At 38.7% G+C, this 22,943-nt stretch overlaps 1 protein-coding gene across 1 annotated transcript in view; it reads right to left on the bottom strand.

The window, feature by feature from the left end:
- The window catches only part of PDE312 (Nucleic acid-binding, OB-fold-like protein), a 399,789-nt gene that overhangs the window by 246,117 nt on the left and 130,729 nt on the right, over positions 1 to 22,943 (bottom strand). Inside the window, exons 6-7 of the mRNA XM_089387580.1 lie at positions 18,925 to 18,998; positions 18,635 to 18,698 (exon numbers count right to left, since the gene is read on the bottom strand). Of these exons, the coding sequence (XP_089243706.1) occupies positions 18,635 to 18,698; positions 18,925 to 18,998 (138 nt within the window). The remainder of the gene's footprint in view (positions 1 to 18,634; positions 18,699 to 18,924; positions 18,999 to 22,943) is intronic.

Raw genomic sequence — 22,943 nt, 5'->3', positions numbered from 1 at the left:
TGGGAAAACCCACCAAGGGTACAAACCCAACAACCTTTTCAATAGAGAAATTTTTCTATTTAACAAGAGACACACCTAGACCTATGTTCAAACCTACTCTTCCCCTCCAAGTCAAGCCTTTGAATCTGATCTAGAAATTTGCTCTGCATGATCTAACCCAAAAATTTCGGCTTTGTAGCTACCAGTTGCCCCTGAATATTGGCCCCTGCAATTGCCTAGAATTTCAGCCCCCTGCAACAAAATGCCCAAAAAAACTGTGAACCAAAAAGAAGAATCTATCCACACGTGTGAGTTGCAAGAGAGAGAAAGAGAGCCTACTTCATCTTCTTCATCCCATTCGTCCCTCTTGTCCTTTGCTTGCTTGTCCAGAAGATGTCTTGTATCAGAGATGCAAATTGCCCTTGTGGAGGAGGTCGGGTTGCCTTTATATAGTGATCTGTCGTGGCCAAATGGGCATGTCTTTTGCCTAGGCCAACTTGACTTGGAGGGAGGCCAACTTGACTTCTTCTCTAGCCAAAAATTGTAATTCAAAAATTCAAATTTCCTTCTTTTAAAAGTCGCAATGGGACTTTGGATTAAAATATATTTTTACTTTGACTCTAGCATTTAAAATATGCTTTACAATAATAAATAAAAGTACAACAACTGACCAAATATACATTATGAAGACCAACTATAGTTATAAATTCAACATTCCCTCTTAACTAGGGAGGTATTCATAGTCATTGTCATAGGTGTTCTCAAGTAGAGAAATTTCTCTAAAGAAAAGGTTATATCAAATTATCATCATCAACATCATCATCTACCATAAACATCCGCTAGTGGCCATATTTGGGGTGGTACCAAACCCATGGAAATGTCATCAACATATCAGGACTCACTCCTTTAGAGTTATCAGTCTACATGGCCTCTCCCTAGGAAAAAGTGTTGAGACCTCAACTAGCTAGCACTCACTCACCCTTCTTAGTGAGCACTCTAGGCCAAGACCTCACTCAACTCCTCCTGGTTGGTGATCAGGTCTGATTGCTGAAAGGACCTGACTACACCCTTCTGGCATGTGATCGAGTCCAAGACCTCACTCAACCCCTCCTGGTTGGTGATCGAATCCAGATGTTGAAGGAGCTTGCTACACCCTTCCCGATGTGTGATTGGGTCCACAAACCTCACTACACCCTTCCCTGGTGTTTGATTCGGTCCCCTCCAAGAGGCACACACTCAACTCTACTTGTTGAACATTTTGGGCCTCTCAAACCCATTCTCCCTACTGCGAGAATGTCAATCCATGCTAGTGCCAACTCAACACTCCCTCTCAAGTCTCAACGAGAAGGGTAATCTCCAAAAACTTCAACTTGTTTCTAAAGTACATGAACTTCTCTTTGGGCAACGACTTCGTCAAACTATCAGTTGTCTGCTCATCGGTGGAGATGTACTTAAGTCTTTTCACTCTCCTTTGCACCATGTCATGGATGTAGTGGTACTTGATCTACATATGCTTTGACCTATCATGGAATACAGGATTCTTTGAAAGCTTCACACAACTCTAATTATCATAGTGTATGACCGTCGTATCCAACTCTTGGTCGAATAGTCCTACTAATAGCATTTTGAGCCATACTACTTCGATACAAGCCTCATTAGCTGTGATGTACTCTGCTTTTGCAGTGCTTAGTGCAATTAACCTATGTGTCCTGCTCATCCAAGATATCATGGCGGAGCCCAATCTGAAGCATACTCCCGAGGTACCTTCCTTATCTTTAGCACTTCCTACCCAATATGCATATGTATATCCCAGAAGCGATGCATCCCTATTTGCAAAATATCTCAAGCTATAATTCATTGTACCATGAAGATATCTCAAAATGTGCTTTGCTGCAATCCAATGCTCATGCCTCGATTCAATGTGGAACTAGCTCAACGTGTTCACAGGAAAGCAAAAGTGTAGCTTGGTGTTAACCAAGTACATCAGTGAACCAATCAACCGTCGATACATAGATGGATCTACCAAACCGTGAGTCCTCAACTAATCCCATCGAAGGCCCAACACTACTATTTAGGATGAAAGGAGTCGGAGATGAACACAAAGGGTTTGACCATGGTCTGACCAAACACAAGGTCTAGGACACCTAATACAAGGACCGACATGGTTGTTAGTAATTACAAGGCTTTTGAATTATGACCTTGGGCTTACAATGGTGTGAAATGTGTTGCAAAATCATATATGTACCCCTGTTGACATGAGGGATAACACGTTGTTCATAAATCTATTTTAATCTAGATTTTTCTGAATTAGTTATCTTATAAACAGATTGAGTTTCATAGCATTACATTGAATCTACTTGCATTTAGTTGTCGAAGGTCGGATTAGCTTCTAGGAGGCAAAGGAAGCAGCATGGTTCAATTGGAGCAAGTTTCCAAGCAATGCAAGTTATCCAGAGCCAACAGTGCGAGTTCCAAGCTACAATGCAAGTAGCTAGTGTGGGGTTTAAGCAACTTAGAGGAGGCCGAGTTGATTAGCAAAGGAGATCTTGGATCTCGAGATTACGTTTCCAGTATTTCTCTGGAGGATTGCTAGTTGAGCATCTAGTTGTAATAATTTCCAATTTGCTACATAATAAAATAAACCCTCATTTGTTGCATCGGTTTTCCCTTCAGGGTTTTTCTGAGAACGCTTAGTCCAAAAATATCGATATCTATTTTTTATGTATGTGCATTTCTTTCTCAGTTCCTGATTTATAATTCCACAATGTATTTTTTATTATGAAGAATGCATCAATGGTTTATTCATTATTTCTCGTAAACAAATAAACTAATAATCAATTAGAAGAAAAAACTCCAGTTGGTGCATTTGTGGAAATTTCACATGGTATCAGAGCATTGTTGATCAGATCAGAAGCTCAGAGGCGAAAGAAAGTGAGATCGTGCAATTTCAAAGGGAGATCTGAAGCACTTTCTCCATATTTGCGGAGTCCAGCCAGGCAGTGCAAATTGATCGGCAAGAAGATCAATTTCCAGAGGCAAAGAGGAGGAAAAGTTTGACTTGCTCACAAGCAATTCCAGCAGGCAGTGGAGTTGTCAAAAAGAGGATTCCGATGAGCAGATCAGTTGATTTTGTAGAGTAGATATAACCACAGAGATTTGCGGCAAGAGTTTGCAGTTGCAGATCTGTGCTGGGTAGGAATAGAAAAGCACACAGAGGGAATATCCAGTTTATTTCTCAGAGGTTTTCAAGTTTTCTAGATTAGGAAAGGAGGTCGTGATTTCTAGTAGCAGAAGGTTGTAGAAAAATTGTCATTCAAGCCAGTGTGAGCTTCAAGATTGGTAGTACGTGTGCCAAATTCCAAAGGACTTCCAGGAGGTAGAGCGAGTTACCTAGTAGAAGCAGCAAGCAGTGCAAATTCCGGGAACGAAACCAAAAGGCAAGTACAGAAGCAAATTTGTGCATTCCTATAGGAGTGTGTGTAGTAGAGACGAGGTTGAGTTTCCAGAAGCAAAAGGAGATTTCCAACAGATAGTTTTCCAGTTGAGATTCGCAGAGATGGTCGCAGCAAGACTCAGAGATCAAGACAAACTTAACAGGGCCTCAAACTTTGGCGTCTAGAAGGCTAGAATGCAATTACTTTTGGATGAGCATGTTCTGAAGGAGTTCGTGACAACAGTTGTAGTTGAACTAATACAACTTATCTAGTATCTTGACTACAAGACGGATATGGCCAAAGCAAAGAGGATGGTCCTAGACGGGGTTTAGGATCGTATTGTCCCACATATTGCAGAAAAGAATATAGCAAAGGAAATATGGGAGACCGTTGTGAAGTTGTACCAAGATCCATCTAAAAAACGTAATATGATGCTCAAAGAGAAGCTAAGGACCACAAAATGCAGAAGGGTGAGAGCCTCACTTCCTATCTCACCAGGATTCAAACCATTCGCGATGAACTTCCTACTGTAGGAGAAAATCCCACAGAGAGTGAGTTGGTAAGAACAACTCTAAATGGATTTACCAAGGAATGGCAGACCTTCTGTTGGGGAAATTATATGTGTTATAGTTTCCAACATTAAATTATCAATCCGAGGTCGTAAGACTTAGAGGCACAAGCACAGGTAACGCAGGATCAGAGCATCTAACCTAGACTAGAGTAAGAAATCAACTTGTCCTTTAAGTACAGAAGCAAATCAAACACTATTTCTAGTAAACTTCGACTAATAAAAATGCTAATTACGGGATTCAAATTATGTATAATAGAAAACACTCATTTATCTATTCTAATGTTGATCAAGACAAAACATGAATCACTAAATCAAAAGTGCATAAAGATTAAATCTAAGCTAATGAACTTGAAATCTGAATTAAGCTAGTGAATGCAGAATTGGAATTAAGCTCTAGAGTTCTCTAATTTAACTCAATCAAAGAAAAACATTCAACATTCAATGCAAAGACTACCTATCTCAAAGCAACTTGAAATAATTCCTAAGCAATCTAAATTAATGACATTCAAGGAAAGTGAAATCTATTGTTAAGAAACCTATCAAATTTGACCTCCTTATTTAATGCTGGAAAGAAACTCAAATGACAATTCAACCTGTGTTTCTAATTATAATTACACTACTTGCAAAATCAAATCCAATGCAATTGTTTGAACTAAATTACCTCATGCTACCAAATTGAATTAACCCTGTCATAAATAAAATTAAACCAAAGCAAATCACATTGCTTCTAATACTGTACTCAACTTGATTCAATTAACCCCAAATCAAATTCAAAACAGAGCAAACCACATTGCTCTTAAACCAAATATCTCCTCACTCAATCTTAAATTAAATTGAAATGTTGGACATGAATTGCACACCCTAAATTAAATTACATTAATGTTGGAATGAAAACCTCATTGTTCAAAACTTAAATCTCACTGCTCCAAATCAATCAAACTGGATTTGTCGGCACTAAATCACACAACTTAAGTTACTTGGACTACAATTTTAAATGAAATCACAGTGCTTCTATGAGAGGACTAAGCAGTAAACACAATCCAAAATGTAAACTACCAATCACAATCCATAGTTAATATATATATATATCAAACCAAAACTTCACTCATTCCACTATCCTTTAACCTATGAATTAGCCATTTAATGCACACAGGGAGGAATTCGTTTCAAACTTTCATCATGCATCATGAATCAATTATATAAGTGCATAAAATAATCGAGATTGATTTATGTTTTGTTCATTGAATACTCCAATTATAGTGAAATAGACTTGGTTTTTCAAGGGAGACAAAGCATGGCTCAACGCTGAGGCACAAGCACAATTTATGCAGCAAATGGAAATCTATATACTCAGAACACTTGATCCTTTTTCCAATTGAGAAGTGTGTTGTTATAATGATCACAAACGCTCTGAAATCAAATTAAATACTCCAAGCAATCACTCGAAACTTAATGGATTCATGCAATAACTAAATGAAAAGATGGATTCTGTAAAATTGTCACATAGCTATCTATCTTAAGCTAATAATGAAGCTCTCTCCCAGATGATGGCGGGCCCAGCCATACCTGGGTGAGCTTAAACTACTTGCAGTAAAAGAAAAACAATTAAGAACATTCAAATTGAGAATTTATAGCAAACCATGACTTGGAACGATTTGGTTCAAAACGAAGCCATGGTATACTAACTAGAGCAGAGTCTTTACTTACAAATCGTAATGTCTGAACAACAACTTTACAGCTTAATAATTAACACCAAATCAACTCTCTGCTACCACTAATTAACTCATTACAACGCTGGCCTTTATAGGCAACAATTCATATACAAAATAGCAGTAAGACCATACATGGAAAACTCAACAAATTAATACTAATCTAGGCTCTTTGATCTAATCCCAAATCAACTTGATTTGCTTGAAACAAATGCATTCAACCAACTGCTATCATTAGCGCAATTCTGCTATGGAGAATCCTCATTATGGAAAACATTGAGCTTGGCTTTAATCAAGATCTCCTGAGCTGTGCATATGCAACCTTCTAGAAGTCATGAGGACGTGGAAGAAGTTTACCAGGTCATTAGATTTTTATCCAAACCGTAGTTGTGGCCGAAAATAGGCAAATCCGAATTTGACTATTAAGTGCAAATCTAGATATTTTATATAAATTGGCCTCATAGAACTCTGCATATCTTCCAAACTGTTAAGGAATTTTAGAAAATTGTTTCAAGATTAGTAAATTGACTATACTGGGACCAAGACCCATGTGCCAGATTTTCTTCATTCGCCTTCACATGCATGAAAATCGAGGCGGAAGTTGGAAGTTTGAAACTTATTGTAGATTTCGGCAAATTTGTGAATTTCCTTCTAGAGACCCACATGAGTGACCTGGGTGCAATCCAGGTTATGGAAAGGTATTAAAACATATTTTTTTATAATAACCTCTCTCAATTTCTCTGGAAGCATGCCGAAAGTGTCAAATCCCCAAATTGGTCATTTTCGTACTCTACTGGCTTGTAAAGAAACTCGGCGATGGAACCCTGTGAAAGATGAGCTTAGCAAAACTGTCATTGATAAATCATGGCATAATCATCTCTAATCATCGAAAAGCTAATAAAATTAATGATAATCAACCACAAGGCATAGGACGTCATTTGGCGATAAATGATGGAATTACGACATGAAATAAGCATACTGGTGTCAAATTTTAGGTTATAAATGGCGGTTCTGTATGATGGAAAAATGGGCATATTCGAAGCCCAACACCTTCATCAGGGATTCACTAGATGAGATAAGCTACCATATTGGGAATGGCTATGGAGTGATTTCACTAAGGAGGAGCTAAGGATCAGTCTCGCAAAGGGTGCTACAAGCAATAATAACAGGGGTCCGAAAGTTGAGGAGGAAGAGAAGAACGTAGACCTTGCAGATAAAGGGAAGGCAAAGAAAGGTCCCAATCAAGGACAGAACTCAAAGGGAGGAGAGAAGAAGAAGAAGGACCTGTCGAAGGTCAAGTGCTTCGAATGTGGTGAATTTGGTCACTATGTCACCCAGTGTCTAAAGAGCACGGAGGAGAAGAAGGGGCAGCAACAGATAGCAACTTTGGCATAGATCGATGATTTGACCTCTAGATTGGAGGAATTTGCATTAATAGCAGTGATTCCTCCAAATGGGGGAGGAGCATGATGCCTTAGAGATTAGCATCGACAGGGTCCACAGAAGAGCAGCGGGAGGTCTAGATCTAGCCATGGCATGCTTGATCAATGGAACAAATCTAGTAGTTGTATAGACTTCACATGGATCAATACCTTCGTTACGAGTGCCCACAATCAAAGTAGCAAGAGATCAATGTCAGCAAGGTGCAGTGAGATCTTGAGGGACAGTACAGAGCTAGTTGCAGTCAAATACCTGAGCGAAAATGGCAGAGCTAGTTGGGTGCAGTCAGATGCTCAGTAGGTAGTGTAGAGCTAGTTGCAATCAGGGACTCAAGGAACAGGTGCAAAGCCAATTGCAAGGGCACAGTATAGAAGTGGAGATTGAGTTTCCAGTTATAGGTGCAAGAAATTTGTGTAATTGGGAGGAGGCAGTACAAATTTCCAAGTTGCAAATTGCAGGTGTTGTTCCAACCAGAGCGAGACTCCAACAAGGTGTTTCCATCCAAGAGTGATATCGTAGTTGTGTTTCAAAGGAAGATCAAGTGATCAGACTCACTATTGCAATAGTTGCAATAGCAAAGCAGTGGCAACAGTAGTGTGAGATGGATCAGAGTATGCACAGTAGCATGGTGGTCAGTAATATCATACATCAATAGTGTGTGACAGTCCAGCTACAACATGTCCCCACAAAGCAGTGTGAAAATTTTGCGCTACAAAATTATTCTGCAACTGAGAAAATTTTGCTACGAAATTTTATTGCAGTGACTGGTATTTTTCTTCTAACTGTTAATTAAATTATCAATTTATTGCTATTGCAACAACAAAATAAACACACTACAATCTTCACAAAAATACTGCGGAAAATAATAGTGCTAGAAACTTGGCACACAAAAAATTATGACACCCTTATTTTTGGACAAATGTCCCTGGAAAAACCCAACTTGGGAAAACTGGTGCAGCAGATGAGGGTTTTTATTATTATCCAATAGTGCAATAATCTAAGTACAATTTGGACGTCGAAAACTGGCAATCCTGCAGAGAAAATATTGGCAAAATTATCTACGGGAAATTACCCTCACTCCGAGCAATCCCAACACCATCTAAGCTCTGAAAGGCTAGCCGTCCAACCCTGATATTGACAGAAACTTTCATGGTTTTGATATTAGTTTTGAATTGGCATCTAAGGCTTGATAAACTGACATAGTTGATTTGGTCGAACTGTATTGATTTCAATAATGTTGAGCATATTGATCTGGTCAAGTGTTATGTTTGCAGCAAACTTTGTAGGAAGCAAACTCCCCGAACTTGGTATGTCTGCATTGACAGTTACTTGGTGAAGCCAAGAAGATGTGCCAATCCAAACCTCTACTTCAAAAGTGGTCCAAGGTATGACTTTGATTTTGGTTTTATATATTGATGGTCTATTCTTGACAGGTAACAGGACTCTTATAATCAAAGTAAGAGGGAGTTGGCCTTTGAATTCGAAATGAAAAACCATGGCATGATGAATTACTCTTTGAAGTTTGGAAAAGAAAATCTATATCGAGAAGTTATTGAAGAGTTTTTCTAAAAGTGGAAATCCTTGGAAACTCTGATCAAATTTCAAGATGCTATAAGGAGATATTGTTGAACGTGATTTGGCAATGGATAGTTGATTGAAGCATTGATATTCCATGTGAACACTAGTCCCTATATATATATATATATATATATATATATATATATATATATATATCTGTGTGTGTGTTTGTGTGTGTTTTGCATAGAACGGCCTGAGTGTATTGATGATTGAACCGCTTCATACACATTAAGTTGTCGTCGAGCACCCTTCGAGATATTTGCATGGGAAGATCAAATTTTTGGGCTGAGATATTCTTCCTATGATATAAGACTGCATGGAAGTATTGATGTTGTTTGGGATCATCATTGATATGATGAGCACATCTGGGTGTTGCCTTCGTACGAGATCTTCCATGATATTTTTGGATGATAAGTTTGTATCTTTAAGCACAACCGAGGTTGGGTACAATGTTGCTAGCATGGCTAGCTGTGAGGCAGGTTGAAGAAGCTCTTTGGAGGGTTGTATGAGCAGGTTCTAGATATGACAGGGATACATTGCGATAATATTGAATGAGATCCAATTGGCAGAGAATTTTGTATATAGTTGGGACTGAGATGTCTTCATATATTAAGACAGTGTTGTTGTACATGACACGCTTGGGCTTGTGGTTGTTGCCACTATGAGATGAAGGATAAATAAGGTATCCTTTTTGTAATATATATTTGTTCTAATATAATATTTGATTTGGTGTCCTGCATGTACAGGAAACTGCTGCTATTGAAACATTATGATTGAATTCTTCAGTGAGTTGTTCAAGTCGGTGCCAGATATGAGCACGATGATATGTTTCTAATATATAGAGAGCAGGACTGATCGAGGACAGTGAGCCAACTATTCCCCCCTGTCTGAGCTCCTAGGGTGAGGAATTGAGATGGATGGCTCCTGGAGTTGAGGGATCTCTGGACCATAGTTTTAAAACTCCGACTCCGACTCCGACTCGGCCGAGGATCGACTCCAACTCCGACTCCGAAACGATAATGACTTGGCCGGCTCGATTTCAGTGACTCGGTCGTTGTAAAAAATACATTAAATATTTATTTTTTTTATTAAAAAACATAATTTTGAAGATTTTAAACATAATTTTAAAGATTTTCATTCATGTTTCCAAACACACAGCATTATAATATAGATGGAAGACAACATATGATCAAAGTAGGCTCATGAACCAATCCATTATATCAAAATGGTACCCAATGGCAATACATAGTCAATTGTCATACATGATCAAAGACTCAAAACAAAAAACACATAACCAAGGAGGCTAGAAATGGCCTCTACAACAAAAGTAAACTGTGACGGTGACCAAACTCCAGTACTAGTACTACAGTACTACTGGCTAGTAGCTACTGTCAGAGGAGCCAAGATCATGTCGATCAATCTCTGGATCATCATCATCAGAGTCAGACAGGGGGCCCCATGGCTCCTCCTCATCATCATCATCTCCAACTGCAACTGTAGAAGTGGTACCACTAGCAGGCTGTGCAACTGCAGCAGATGCAAGCTGAGATAGAGTAGATATGCGGTTGCACTTCTGTCGTGGCTGAGCAGAGGAAGCACCTACAACTAGAGTCCTTGCTGGCTGTGAGACTGAGGCAGGTGGATTGGGATCTGCATTCAACTGAACAGGCTGAAGTTGAACAACATGTTCAAGTTCAACTGATGTCTCCATATCTAAATCTACATCAAGATCCTCATCAGGATCAAACTCTGCTGGACGACTCTCCACTACCCAATCTGATGTTGGATCAATGTCTTCCAACACAATGGGATCTGAATCAGGTCTTTTGTTCAGCAAATGGTTTCGTCTGAGCCGAAGGTTGTATTGGACATAAACTAGATCATTTAACCGTTTTTGATCCAAACGGTTTCTCTTCTTTCTGTGAATCCTCTCAAAGACAGACCAATTGCGCTCACACCCAGATGCACTGCAAGTTTGACTCAAAATACGAATTGCAAACCTTTGCAATTCAGGACAATGGCCACCAAAGGCCTCCCACCATTGTGCTGCAAAAAACATAGGAGTGTAATGAGTTAGCTCAACAAAATTACAAATTATATCTAACTTTCAAATTATAAACGATTTAACAAACTTTAAAAAAAAAGTAAAACTATTAAGAATTTGAAAATTGAAATTTTTGTTTACCTGGCTCATCTGCTTCTCTTGCAATCTTTGCTAGGCTCTTCCCAAAGGTACCTGTTGCATTGCTGAAGATATTGGCCTGTCGGTGTATCTCCAGCTGATCAGACTCCAATGGGATCATGCGATCAATGCAATCAATCAGTCCATCTCTGACCTTCCCCCTGAAAGCTCCTGACTCCTTAGCTTTATAATGATACCGTGGGTTCAAAAAATACCCAGCTGCATGTATAGCGCGATGGAGTTGATTGTTCCATCTTTCACCAATGATTGCCCAAATGGGCCCATACTTTGCCACTCTATCCTTGTATACCGTCTTTATTTGCTCCTTTGCTTGATCCATAGCCTCATAAATGAAGCTCATAGCCAACCTTTCCCCATCCACCAACCGCAACACCTTAACTAGTGGCTCAGCAAGCTTCACAATCTCTGCTGCCTTTCTCCAAAAAGTTTCTTCATGGACTTTCCTTTTCAATTCTTTGCCTTCTGGTTTGTTAGACCAATTGCTTTGATTCCATTCATCACTGGAAAACATCTTTTGCAAGTTTCTATGTTGGGAAAGCATAGATTGCAATGTCAAAAAATGTGTAGCAAATCTAGTGATGGCGGGCCTAATAATATCCTTGCCCCCAGTGTGTTTCCTCATGAGGCTAAATTTTGTTATGCTTTTGGCATGATCTATAGTGTTTTTGACCCAATCTAATTTTCCAATATCCTCAAGCATGAGGTCTATGCAATGTGCAGCGCATGGGGTCCAAAAGATGGTCTTGTGTTTTTCCTCTAACAGTTTACCAGCAAGAACATAGTTAGAGGCATTATCTGTGATGATTTGAACAACATTAGCCACCCCCACCTTCTCAACAACCTGATCCAATAGCTGAAACAACAAGTGGCCATCTTTTACCTTATCAGATGCATCAACTGATTTTAAAAACATGGTTCCCTGTGGGCAGAAGACAAGAAAGTTTATGATGGTACGGTTTCTTTGATCAGTCCATCCATCTGACATGATGGTACACCCTGTTCTTGCCCATGAGTCCCTGAACTCTTGCAAATACTCATTAATGGATTGAATTTCTTTCTGCAAACGAAACCCCCTTAGCTCATGCATAGTAGGGCGTTTGAAGCCTTTTCCAGCAGCATGTATGGCATCAAACATAGGCTCATAATATGGTGAACGAGCAGCATTAAAGGGGATATCAGCATCATACCACCATCTAGCTATGTACTCACAAGCAGTCTCCCTCAATTCTTTCTTCCAATGGTCATCTAAAGTGGGCTACATTTGAGTTTTACTAACTTCAGGACCATGTGCATCTGATGGAGAGGAGGGAGTGAAATAACTTTTGATAGTCACATCACCCTTTTTCATTCTACCCTTTCCCTTATCTTGAACAGAACCAAAAGAGGGAGGAACATATCGGAAAGGGTTGGATGTATCAGTTTGAGGGATAGAGGAAGAACCCTCAAAATCATAATGGGGGTTGGCAGCCATCATTTTTTGTATCTCCCTCTTCCTCCCAATTTCAGCCTGTATGTCTCTTTGCCTAGCCTTATCTTCTTTAAATTTCTCAAAGCTGGCCAACAAATTCTTCCTAATCTCCCCAATTTCTGGTGAGGTACATGGAGTAATTTGGCCTCTAATCCCTGTCAAGTGTTGTTTCAGCCTATTAATGCCCCCAGGACCTTCCTTAATTTTCCTATGGTAAAATTTGCATTGCATTTGACTATCAACCATTTCAACATATGCCCAAGCAGGATCTCTTGCTCTAGGTGCCATTTTTTGACTAGGAAATGAAAGCAAACAATCTGAAAATGAAAAAAAAAAAAAAAAAACCTTGATTCAATGTTCATTTATTTGACAAAAAACACTCTCTAAGATTTCTAGATATGCACCTAAAATTTACTAAGCAAAAACAGATTTATAGAGGTGAAAAAAAATACCTCCAGGCACAAACTGCCTCCTCAAGCTTGCTCCAAGAATTAGCTCCTCAATGCTGCTCCAAATGGCTGCCCAAGAAGCTCCTCACTCCAGCTACAATGCTCCTCCAAGACTCCTCACTGCTACTCCAAAACAAGCTCAAGAACTGCTCACTAACTCTCAAAGAAGACTCTCACTCAAATGCATAAGATTGTTGTGAGTGAATGAGAGCACTTGGGTGTGTTAAATAGGGTTTGGGGGGGGGGAAATGGACCCCAAAAATCATTTAGCAAATTCATATAACTGCTTGGAGTCCAAACCAACCAAAAACCAATTTAAAAATCCATTAAAACTTTATAAAATCGCAGTTTGACGTGATGTTGGGCGGTTTTTTGTGACTCGGCCGAGTCATAACGGAAACGGTCGAGTTGGCCGAGTCAGCCATGACTCGGCCGAGTCATTCAATGACTCGACCGAGTCATGGCTGACTTGGCCAGTCGAACCGTTCCAAAGGCCGGGTCATGGAAATGGGCAACAGCTCGGATCAACCCGGCCGTTTCGGTTTCGAAACGATCGTTTCTTAAAACAATGCTCTGGACAATAGGGTCATAGATGTTTCTCCCATGTATGTCACCCACAGGGTCGGAGATGATAGCTCCCCTATCTTGGTCTATGCAGAGTATACCCCAGTTGGCATCATACCCACAAATTGGGTTTGTTGGGAATACCACTCCCAACATGCCAATCGCACTAGCTCTGTGGCTTGAGGCGTTGCCCCAACAGCTAACAGTTGGTCTTGGACCTCTTGAATTCTAGTGAGAAAGAGATCTATGCCTTCCCCCTTCTGCATCTGGATGCATCTCAGCTTCTCCTCAAGAAACATCTTTTGTTGCTTGGAAGTTCTGTGGTATAACGTGGAGAGAGAATCCCACATCTTTTTGGCAGTATCTTTGCCAGCGATATGTGAAACAATATGATCCCGAACTCCATCCAAGGTCAACCCCTTCACCTGCGCCATCTCTTTCTTGTATTCTTTCTGTTGATCTGCATCTTGAGTAATCGCCACTACAGTATCAATGTAGGCTTTCAGGCCCTATTCGTCTAGAAAGAAGGACATCCTAGCCTTTCAGATGACGTAGTTCAAAGCTCCATCCAACTTGTCTTGATCACGAAGCCCAGCAATGGTAATCTCAACGAACTGTCGAAAACTTCCTCTTTCCTTCTGCTCGGCTACTTCTCTGCTACTCGCAGTCCCTTCTAGAGTGAGAAGATCTGCTCACAACTACTGTCGATCTGCAACGAAAATCGAACTTCTTGAGACTAGAAGTTCCCTGAGAAAATTTTTCCCTCTATCTATGCTCTTCTCTCTTCCACTCTGACATTGGTTCTTCTTCAGCATACTACTGCAAAACCCCTGCATCTAGCTAGAGATTTGCCCAACGAAAGCACTGAGTTGCTCCATCTGCCTCTGGTATCACTCGATCTGGAAGGATTGAATTTTTTCAGCCCCTCACTCAAAATAGTACAAAAAAAAAAAACTAACCTCCTCAAGCAACTTGGCCTCTTGGCAAAAATATTGCGTTGCCCTTGGGAATTTCGGCCTATCACCCTTGTTGAGCAACGAAATTCATTTCCTTTGTTTCTGAGCTCTCCAATTGATCAACTACGCTCTAATACCATGTGAAAATTCCAAACTGGAATCCTATTGCAGCAACTAATATTATTTCTCCTAATTGTTAATTAATTTAACAATTTATCTGCTACGGCAAATATCGAAATAAACACACTGCAACCTTCACAAATAAAACACTGGGGAAAAATAATGCATTGGTAATTGAGAAACGCTAGCACACGCACACACATAAAATTAACACAATTATTTTTGGACAAAAGTCGCTAAAAAAACCCAACTTGGGAAAACCAGTACAACAGCTGAGGGTTTTATTATTATGCAACAGTGAGAAATTCTGAGTACAACTGGATGTCGAAATCTGGCAATCCTACAAAGAAAAATATTGGCAAAAATATAGTGAGGAATTTCCTCACCCCACTGGCAAACCATGGCACAACTTGCCTTCAGAAACTCGGCCCTCTGACCCTCTGCATCAGCCTCTGTGTTGCTCTGTGCAATCTGCTTGGTGTCAAGCCTCTGACTAGTCTCTGATGAAGTCGTTATGCCCTCTATTGGCTGGAAAAATGTTTCTCCGACACTTTGGGACTCCTTCCCAACCTCTGGAACTGAAGACATCTTTCCCTCTCAACAAATCAAACTTGCCTCTAGAAGCTACTACGCAGCCCCAGCATGAGGTTCTATGTAGCTCTTCTACCTCTATGTAAATCAGTGTTTTACGACTCCGACTCGAACTCCGACTCGGCCGAGGATCGACTCCGACTCCGACTCCGACTCGGTAATGACTCGGCCTAGTCGATTTCAATGACTCGGTCGTTGTAAAAAATACATTAAATATTTATTTTTTTTATAAAAAAACATAATTTTAAATATTTTAAACATAATTTTAAAGATTTTCATTCATGTTTCCAAAGTCCAAACACACAGCATTATAATATAGATGGAAGACAACATATGATCAAAGTAGGCTCATGAACCAATCCATTATATCAAAATGGTACCCAATGGCAATACATAGTCAACTGTCATACATGATCAAAGACTCAAAACAAAATACAAATAACCAAGGAGGCTAGAAATGGCCTCTACAACAAAAGTAAACTGTGATGGTGACCAGACTCCAATACTAGTACTACTGCAGCACTGCTAGCAGCTACACTACTACTGGCTAGTAGCTACTGCCAGAGGAGCCAAGATCATCTCGACCAATCTCTGGAGTCTGGATCATCATCATCAGAACAGTGAAAAAAATATACAGTAGCTCTAGGTGTCAAGGTAAGGGTTTCAATTTGTATTCCTTTGTGTGTTCCAAATTTCCAATGGAATTTGTTTGGGTAATTCTTTGAGTATAATTTCAGAACTTTATTGTATTTTTGATCCGTTGGTGTTGTTTTACCTTGAGTCTAGGGTTATTTTAAATTTTTATCCTTAAGATCTGTTCTCTTCCTTTTTCCCTTGTGATTCGGTTGGGATTCCTTTTCAATTGCACACCCAGAATTTTATTACAGACCTGCTCCAAAGAACTCGACATCCACTAACAATGAACTACAGGACTTATGCTTGACTGTGGATAATCATTTGCACTGAAGACTCAAGTAAAGTGTTTAGGGCTCGGACATGTGTAGTAGGGCTTGAGGAAAAGTTATATTAACTGCAGATTTTAGGCCTTATAACCAGCAGCATAGTACTGTTTAGGTCCTTTTTGCATTAATTTGTTTTGTAACTTTGAGTCTCTTAAGTATTCTGTTGAGTGCAAGAGTAGGCCCTCATCCAGGGCATCGTTTGACATTTCAATTGTAATTTGGACGATACCTTATATATAGACTGATATATAGAATCTAGATATCAGATTTACTAGCTGTAATAAGATCTGTACATTAAACAGATATGAAGAACCTGGGCTTATTTCAAAGGGATTGACCACTGGTATCTTCAACAATGATAGTGATATCAGCCCTTTCACTCTTCAGCTCAGAAAATCAGTGCATAACCATGTCACTCCAACAATGGACACGATCTGAAATAATTGTGGAATGAGGAAACACATACAGCAAAACTCAGCTCCCTTCACACTTGAATAGTCAACAGTGATAATAGATATATGGCAGATTTCGATTCCATATTAAAACATATGTGACTTAAACTGCATTAAACAGTTTGGAATCCTTAAACTCCATTAAACATTTGAAAAATACCAAAAAAATGAATTTTTTTATGTCTTTTATGCCTGCCCAGCCGGTTTTCATTGACTCGGCCTGGTCAATACGGACTCGGCCTGGTTGACCGAGTCAACTATGACTCGGCCTGGTCATTGGATGACTAGGCCGAGTCATAGTTGACTCGGTCAACCGAGCCGGTTTGCTGGCCTGGTCACAAATTTTTTTAATGGCTCGGTTTGACCCGGCCGTTTCCGAGTTGACTCGACCTGGTTGTAAAACACTGATGTAAATACACTCAGTGGATTTGGAATACTTCCTCAAGCCTCACTGTCTCTACCCCTCTCACATTGCTTTGATCTCCAGCTCTCTCCGGCAACTAGCTACTGTCACTCTAGAAATCGATCTGCCAAGAAATCAAACTGCTCAAGTGTATTCTCCATCGCCACATGGACCTCCTCTTATAATCCATTGTTGGAGCACCAATGGCCAAGATTAAAACATAATCGATGGCTAGGATCATCTTTGAATTGATCCGTGTGAGTTTCTAGATGATTCTCACCTTATCTCAATAAACACTGATTAATTAACCATATTCCCTGAGTTTAGACTTAGAAAATATTCAAAAATCGGTTAATAATCTAATTGAGACACTTCTAGGTGGAATTTCCAGAAACAATTTCTGGGGTTTGGAGATCTCCTGTATTCTAGCGTCTCCACCAAATTTCATGGCTAGAACACATCCAATGCTACAAAAATTAACATCGATTTTTTATCTGTGTGCTTCTATTTCTCAGTTCCTGATTTATAATTCCGCAGCATATTTTTTATTGTGAAGAATGTATTAGTGATTTATTAGTTATTTGTCGTAAACAAATAAACTGCTAATCGGTTAGAAGAATAAATTCTTGTTGGTGCATTCATGAAAATTTCACAAGTATCTTGTTGACTTTGTCCATGCATTAGGTGCAGGATATCATTCCTTGGCCATCCACAGTCCTGCACCAGGGCATGGCATGGCCCCTTTCCCAGGAAGACATCAACTTCCTGCTGCAGATGTGAACCCTGTTTTCATGACAAAAATTTACATATTAAAAGCAAGGATGTGCCCAAGTGAATCAGAATCTGACTGGGGAATGAACTCACTCGCTCCGGAACAAGCTTTTGTAAAGACAGGAAATTTAAATCCTCCTCCCTCTCAAATAAAAGCATACTGAATCACCCTCTACAGAATATAACATGATAGCATCTGGTGTATTATCTCCTGAATAACAAAAGTTCTGCACTTAATTTCAGAAAACTTGATTGCCTGTTTATCGTTTCACAAAGAAAAAAGATGTGATGTGGAACCATATAAAGATTTGGCCTTTACCGTAGGACTCCTCTCTGCATCTCCAGAATCAATACATAGCTTTATCAAGCTCTCCAGTTTGTTCCCTTAGCATTTTATGATTTGTACAAGAAGTTGTAGTTTTAACTTTGTGTTAATGCCATTTACAAGGCGTTTTAGAGAAAAGCATAGCACCCTTTTAGTATCAACTATGCATGTACTCTTATCAAACACTTGTATGCATTCAATGCAAAGACAGTAATTTATATGATTATATCAGAATCCGCTTGACACTATCTCCACATGGAAAGCCAATAAATGAATAAACTAAAAGGCCCCATCTTCTATTTAGAACCTCATTAAATATAGACATATTCTAAAAGTATAGAATAGGAAAATTTTACAATGGTCAACCTATAACACCTAAAGACTAAAGTTGATCTAGCAGTCCTCTAGAAAACTAATGCTTAGGAACTTCATCAAATTCATCAACATTATCAAAATATTTTGAAGGCCTTATGAACTCACTTCCTAAACCCTAATTCTCTGTTCCAAAATAGAGGAAACTTCAATCCGGCTAAAATCCATGTTTTTGGGGTTTGAAATAATTTCAATCAGGCCCTCTGAATTCGAAGAAAGACAAATGTATCCACCCTCACACCAGACAGTAAAAGAGACCATAGATAGAAACATATATGAAAACTTACAGCCAATTCATCATAATTTGTATCATCGCGTCCAAAAATAGGAGGATATTCAAATCTTTTGAAACTGTCACAATAAATCGACAAGTTTACCACAAAGCTCAATGAAATGGGCATCCGTGAAAAACTAAACTACAAGAGAAATAAACCACCTATCCAAACTAAAATTGGAGAGCCACTTTTACATATTGACCAAAAAAAATGGTAAACAATTAAGCCCTAGAACAATAAAGAGTTTAAATTTCTGAGATGTTTAGTGGCTAAATATCTTGGGGATTAGTAACTACACTCACATAAGGTGGTCAATATTTGGATTGACAAATCGCAGTTCTATAGGAAACCGAAACCGATATGGATCTCTCTTAGCCTGCAGGCAGTAAATCAACAGCACCACATCAGGAATCACAGGTAAGATAATATTAGATAATTTTATTATTATTGTCCAACAAATAATCAAAAAGGTGAGTCAAATAGACTATGTGATACCAATCTATAGGTCTTCCCTAGGCCACCCCAAATGCATAAAATAAAAATAAAACAAGAAAGAGCACAAAATACATGAACTAAATATTACATAAAAGAAGAAGAAAGAGTGCTAGAGATCAACTAGACGTCCATATCACAGGATGAGGTATACAATGATGAACTTGGAAGTATCTGCAACTGAATGAATAATTGAGAAGGATCCAATGTACTGTCTAATGATGTTCTCTGGAGAGTGTCCAGGGCCAAGAAGACTTAGCTGGATGGTCTTGCGAGGGATATGGGAGCCATGAGAACATATTTTCCTACCACTTGGGGTTGCGGCTGAAGAAATAAATATTGTTATATGGCTCTGGGCCAGATTGGGTTGTTGATATTCTATGCAGAAAATGAGTACTCCAATACCCTGTGGGAAAGACTCCACTGGCCCTTGGGCAGGACGTTGTGCATGCTCTCATTAACATGATGCCTTGTCTGCCACTGACCAATAAATCTGCCTGTCACATAGCAGTGGACACTTACAGAATACCCACCACAGAAGAAACCAGGAACCATATGTCACATGTTTTCACTGTATAGGATGTTGATGATCATCTTAATTTAGGACTTGGATATAATTCATGCGGACCACATCTTAAATATATATCTAGATCATTGTTTAGCTTTTAATGTGTCCAACTATATCTATCACTTCCATCTGGACTGCAAGGATCACTACAAAACTTTTTCCCAGCACTTGGGGGGCTGGGCAATGGCTGCTGAGACTCCCCATATTTCAAAGTACAGAAGAAGGAACAACAATAATTGCAACAGAGGGGGACCTCCCCACATACTGGACATAGAAAATATCACTTAATAAGTAATATTGGATGAAAGATATTTTGCAAAGAAATGCCAACATCATAAACCATTGGGAGGCCATGTGGCAATTTTTAACCACATAAGAAAGCAGTGTAAGGAAAGATATTGGTTATCATTAGAATATTTTCATTTTGTAATTGAATTGCATAAGTAAAACAAGCCATGAAAATGTTTAACAGATTATCTAAGTTCATTAAAAAAAAAAAAACTTGTAATTTTCAGCACAATATTCTCTCCTCATTTTATCAAGACTATAGATCAATTTTGACCTAAGTAGGAATTAATTTTATAATATTATTGTCTTTTAAACTAATCAATATGGAGAGTCAAAACCATCAATAACACCATAAATCCATGTGCAAGATAATAACCAATACCATGGAAAGAGGGGACGCCCCTTGTTGTCGCGCGAATTGGCACGACAACGCTCAGACCGGGCGCTGTCACTCTGATCCCCGATCCCTCCGTTTAAGCCAGTCTCCCGCGGCTAAGGGGGGTAGTCCCTGTGAGATGATGAGACCAACTGTCGACCAGTTGGTTGGGAGACACGAGACACGATTAAGATAAGCACTAGATGGATTTGATTTATTTAACAGACCAGTGCCTTAAGAGATTGTTATTTCAATGATTACTTGTTGAATGATATAGAAACATAAACCATGAACAACAATCATTTATCATCAGCTAAATCATAATGCTCTTAAAATGACCAAAACGATATCCAGCAACTGAAAATTTTAAAAGATGAATGCTTTAAACCACCACGAGTCATAAACCATTAACCAGATATCCTATTCGTATCTCGACTTGAAGATTCAGATCTCAGCATGAAAGATATAACATGAAAAGCCACTGAAACTGGCAAAACTAATTTTCCACAAAATTTTAATATTTTTTTCAAAATTTTTTTTTTTTTTTAAAACTAAAATAAAATTTAAAACTAAAAAAATCTAAAGAGCTAATCTAAAACTAAACTATATATAAAAAATTTAAACTAAACCAAAATATTTTTTTTTTTTTAAATGAAAATTCTAAATCTAAACTATATATAAAAAAAATTAAACTAAACCAAAATTAAAATAAATAAATCTTTTTTTATTTTTTAATTTTCATAAAATAAAAATCTATAAAGAAAAAGAAAATCTAAAAATTTAAAATCTAACAAAATATAACTAAGGCTAATACATTAAAAATTTAATTAAAACAAATCTAAATAAAACAAAAATTAAATCAAAATCTAACTAAACTAAAACATAAATTAAATCAAAATCTAACTAAACTAAAATATAAATTAAATCAAAATCTAACTAAACTAAAATATAAATCAAGATCTAACATAACCTTAAAACTCTAGAAATAAAATCTAACTAATATCTAAATCTAAGGACTAAAAAAACTATTTTAAATAAAAACAAAACTACACGAATTTTTAAAATCTAAACTAACCGAATCAAATTTATAAAACAAAACTAAGTGAAAACAAATTTAACTTAAACCTAAAATAAATAAATTAAAATCTAAAATTAACCTACGCAAAATAACTATTGAACGCAGAACCTGGCCACTGAAGATCCATTCCACAGATTTGCAAAAAAAAATCGTGACCCGGCTCAAAAAATTTTAACGCAGGCGAAAGAAACGATAATACGGTCGACGGTGAGGAAAAATATGCAAATCGGATTTCAGATTTTACCTGCTACGGATCGCGGATTGCCCTTGCTGCCGGCGTGGATAAAATTCGATGGCAACGCAAATATGTTTCAAGATATCACTCGAGGAACGCGTCTGATCAAAATTTTTTACCCTTGCCTCAGTCGATGGTGAACGCAGGTCAACCGGAAATGCGTGGCCAGTCAGTTTTTTGCTAAGTCGAATCCATATAAAAGCACAATGTTGATGCCAGAAAACGCAGGAGAGTCAACCGATCACCGGAGCTTGAAGGCTGGCGTAATGAAAACTGCGGGAATTCTAAAGAGAAAAGATCGATTTGTGCTCAGATTTCTTGATTTGCTCTTGCTGACAGGCCGGCACTGATATTGTTTCAACGCTTCTTTTTTGATTTGTGCGTTTGACCTTCAGATACTAGCGATAAATATGACTTCGAGCTGCACCCTGTCACCTTCTTACGGCTTCAATCCGCAGTTTACCAGATGATCATCTGAGTTTTTGTTTACAGGCATGCGAGCTGATGAAGAAATGGTTGGTATGAGATTTAGCTGGCACACGGGTCGAATGAGGGCTCAGGCAAACCGGCTGACACCCACCATAAAATCCCGGATTCTTACCTCGCTGAGAAAATTCGTTGAATAAACCTGGGCTCACGGATTTGGGTATGGTGAAAAGCACAGCTGCAAGGATTGACAAATACGCTTTACCTTCAGCGCTTTGAAAGAAATTGAACTTACGTTGAGCGTATCTGGAGTCCACGGCAGAAAGATCTGGTCACTTGTGTGTGCGCAGGTTGACGGCGGGGATTTTTGAGAGGCATGCGGGTCCACGGATTTGCCGATTTATTGATCCACAGGTTTCTCAGTCTCATATCAGTACTTTGGCAGCCTCGTTTTCAAACATCTGGTGCTGAGATTTGCAACAGCGATTTTATAAAACGCATCAACATTTTTCTTTCTTCATTAGCCAGATAATAATAGATCAGCACAATATGAAATGCCCTAGGGCATCTGAAACCTCGAGCTTAGTGCGGAAGGACTGCTGGCGTAACAAGGTCACCCAAGGAAAAAATACCCCTGAAACCAAAAACTGGAAAACCCTAATTAAACCTGATAAAAGCAAAACTCAAAGCCCTAGATCAGCTTATTTAATTTACAGATTTGGCCCCTTAACAGCCAGATTCATCAATAAGCACAGAAATATTTCAAAGAACAGAAATTTCAGACTGTCACTGTGAAGAATTTCAGAAAATCTCTCATGCAAATTAGAAAAATAAACCGAATGATAGACCCAAGATCAA

This window comes from Pinus tabuliformis, chromosome Q (genome assembly GCF_031772625.1).
Source record: "Pinus tabuliformis cultivar Carrire ecotype Pingquan chromosome Q, CPIR1, whole genome shotgun sequence".
NCBI classification, from domain to species: Eukaryota; Viridiplantae; Streptophyta; class Pinopsida; order Pinales; family Pinaceae; genus Pinus; species Pinus tabuliformis.
Note: the sequence above shows the minus strand (reverse complement) of the source record. Positions and strands in the feature narration are given on the sequence as shown.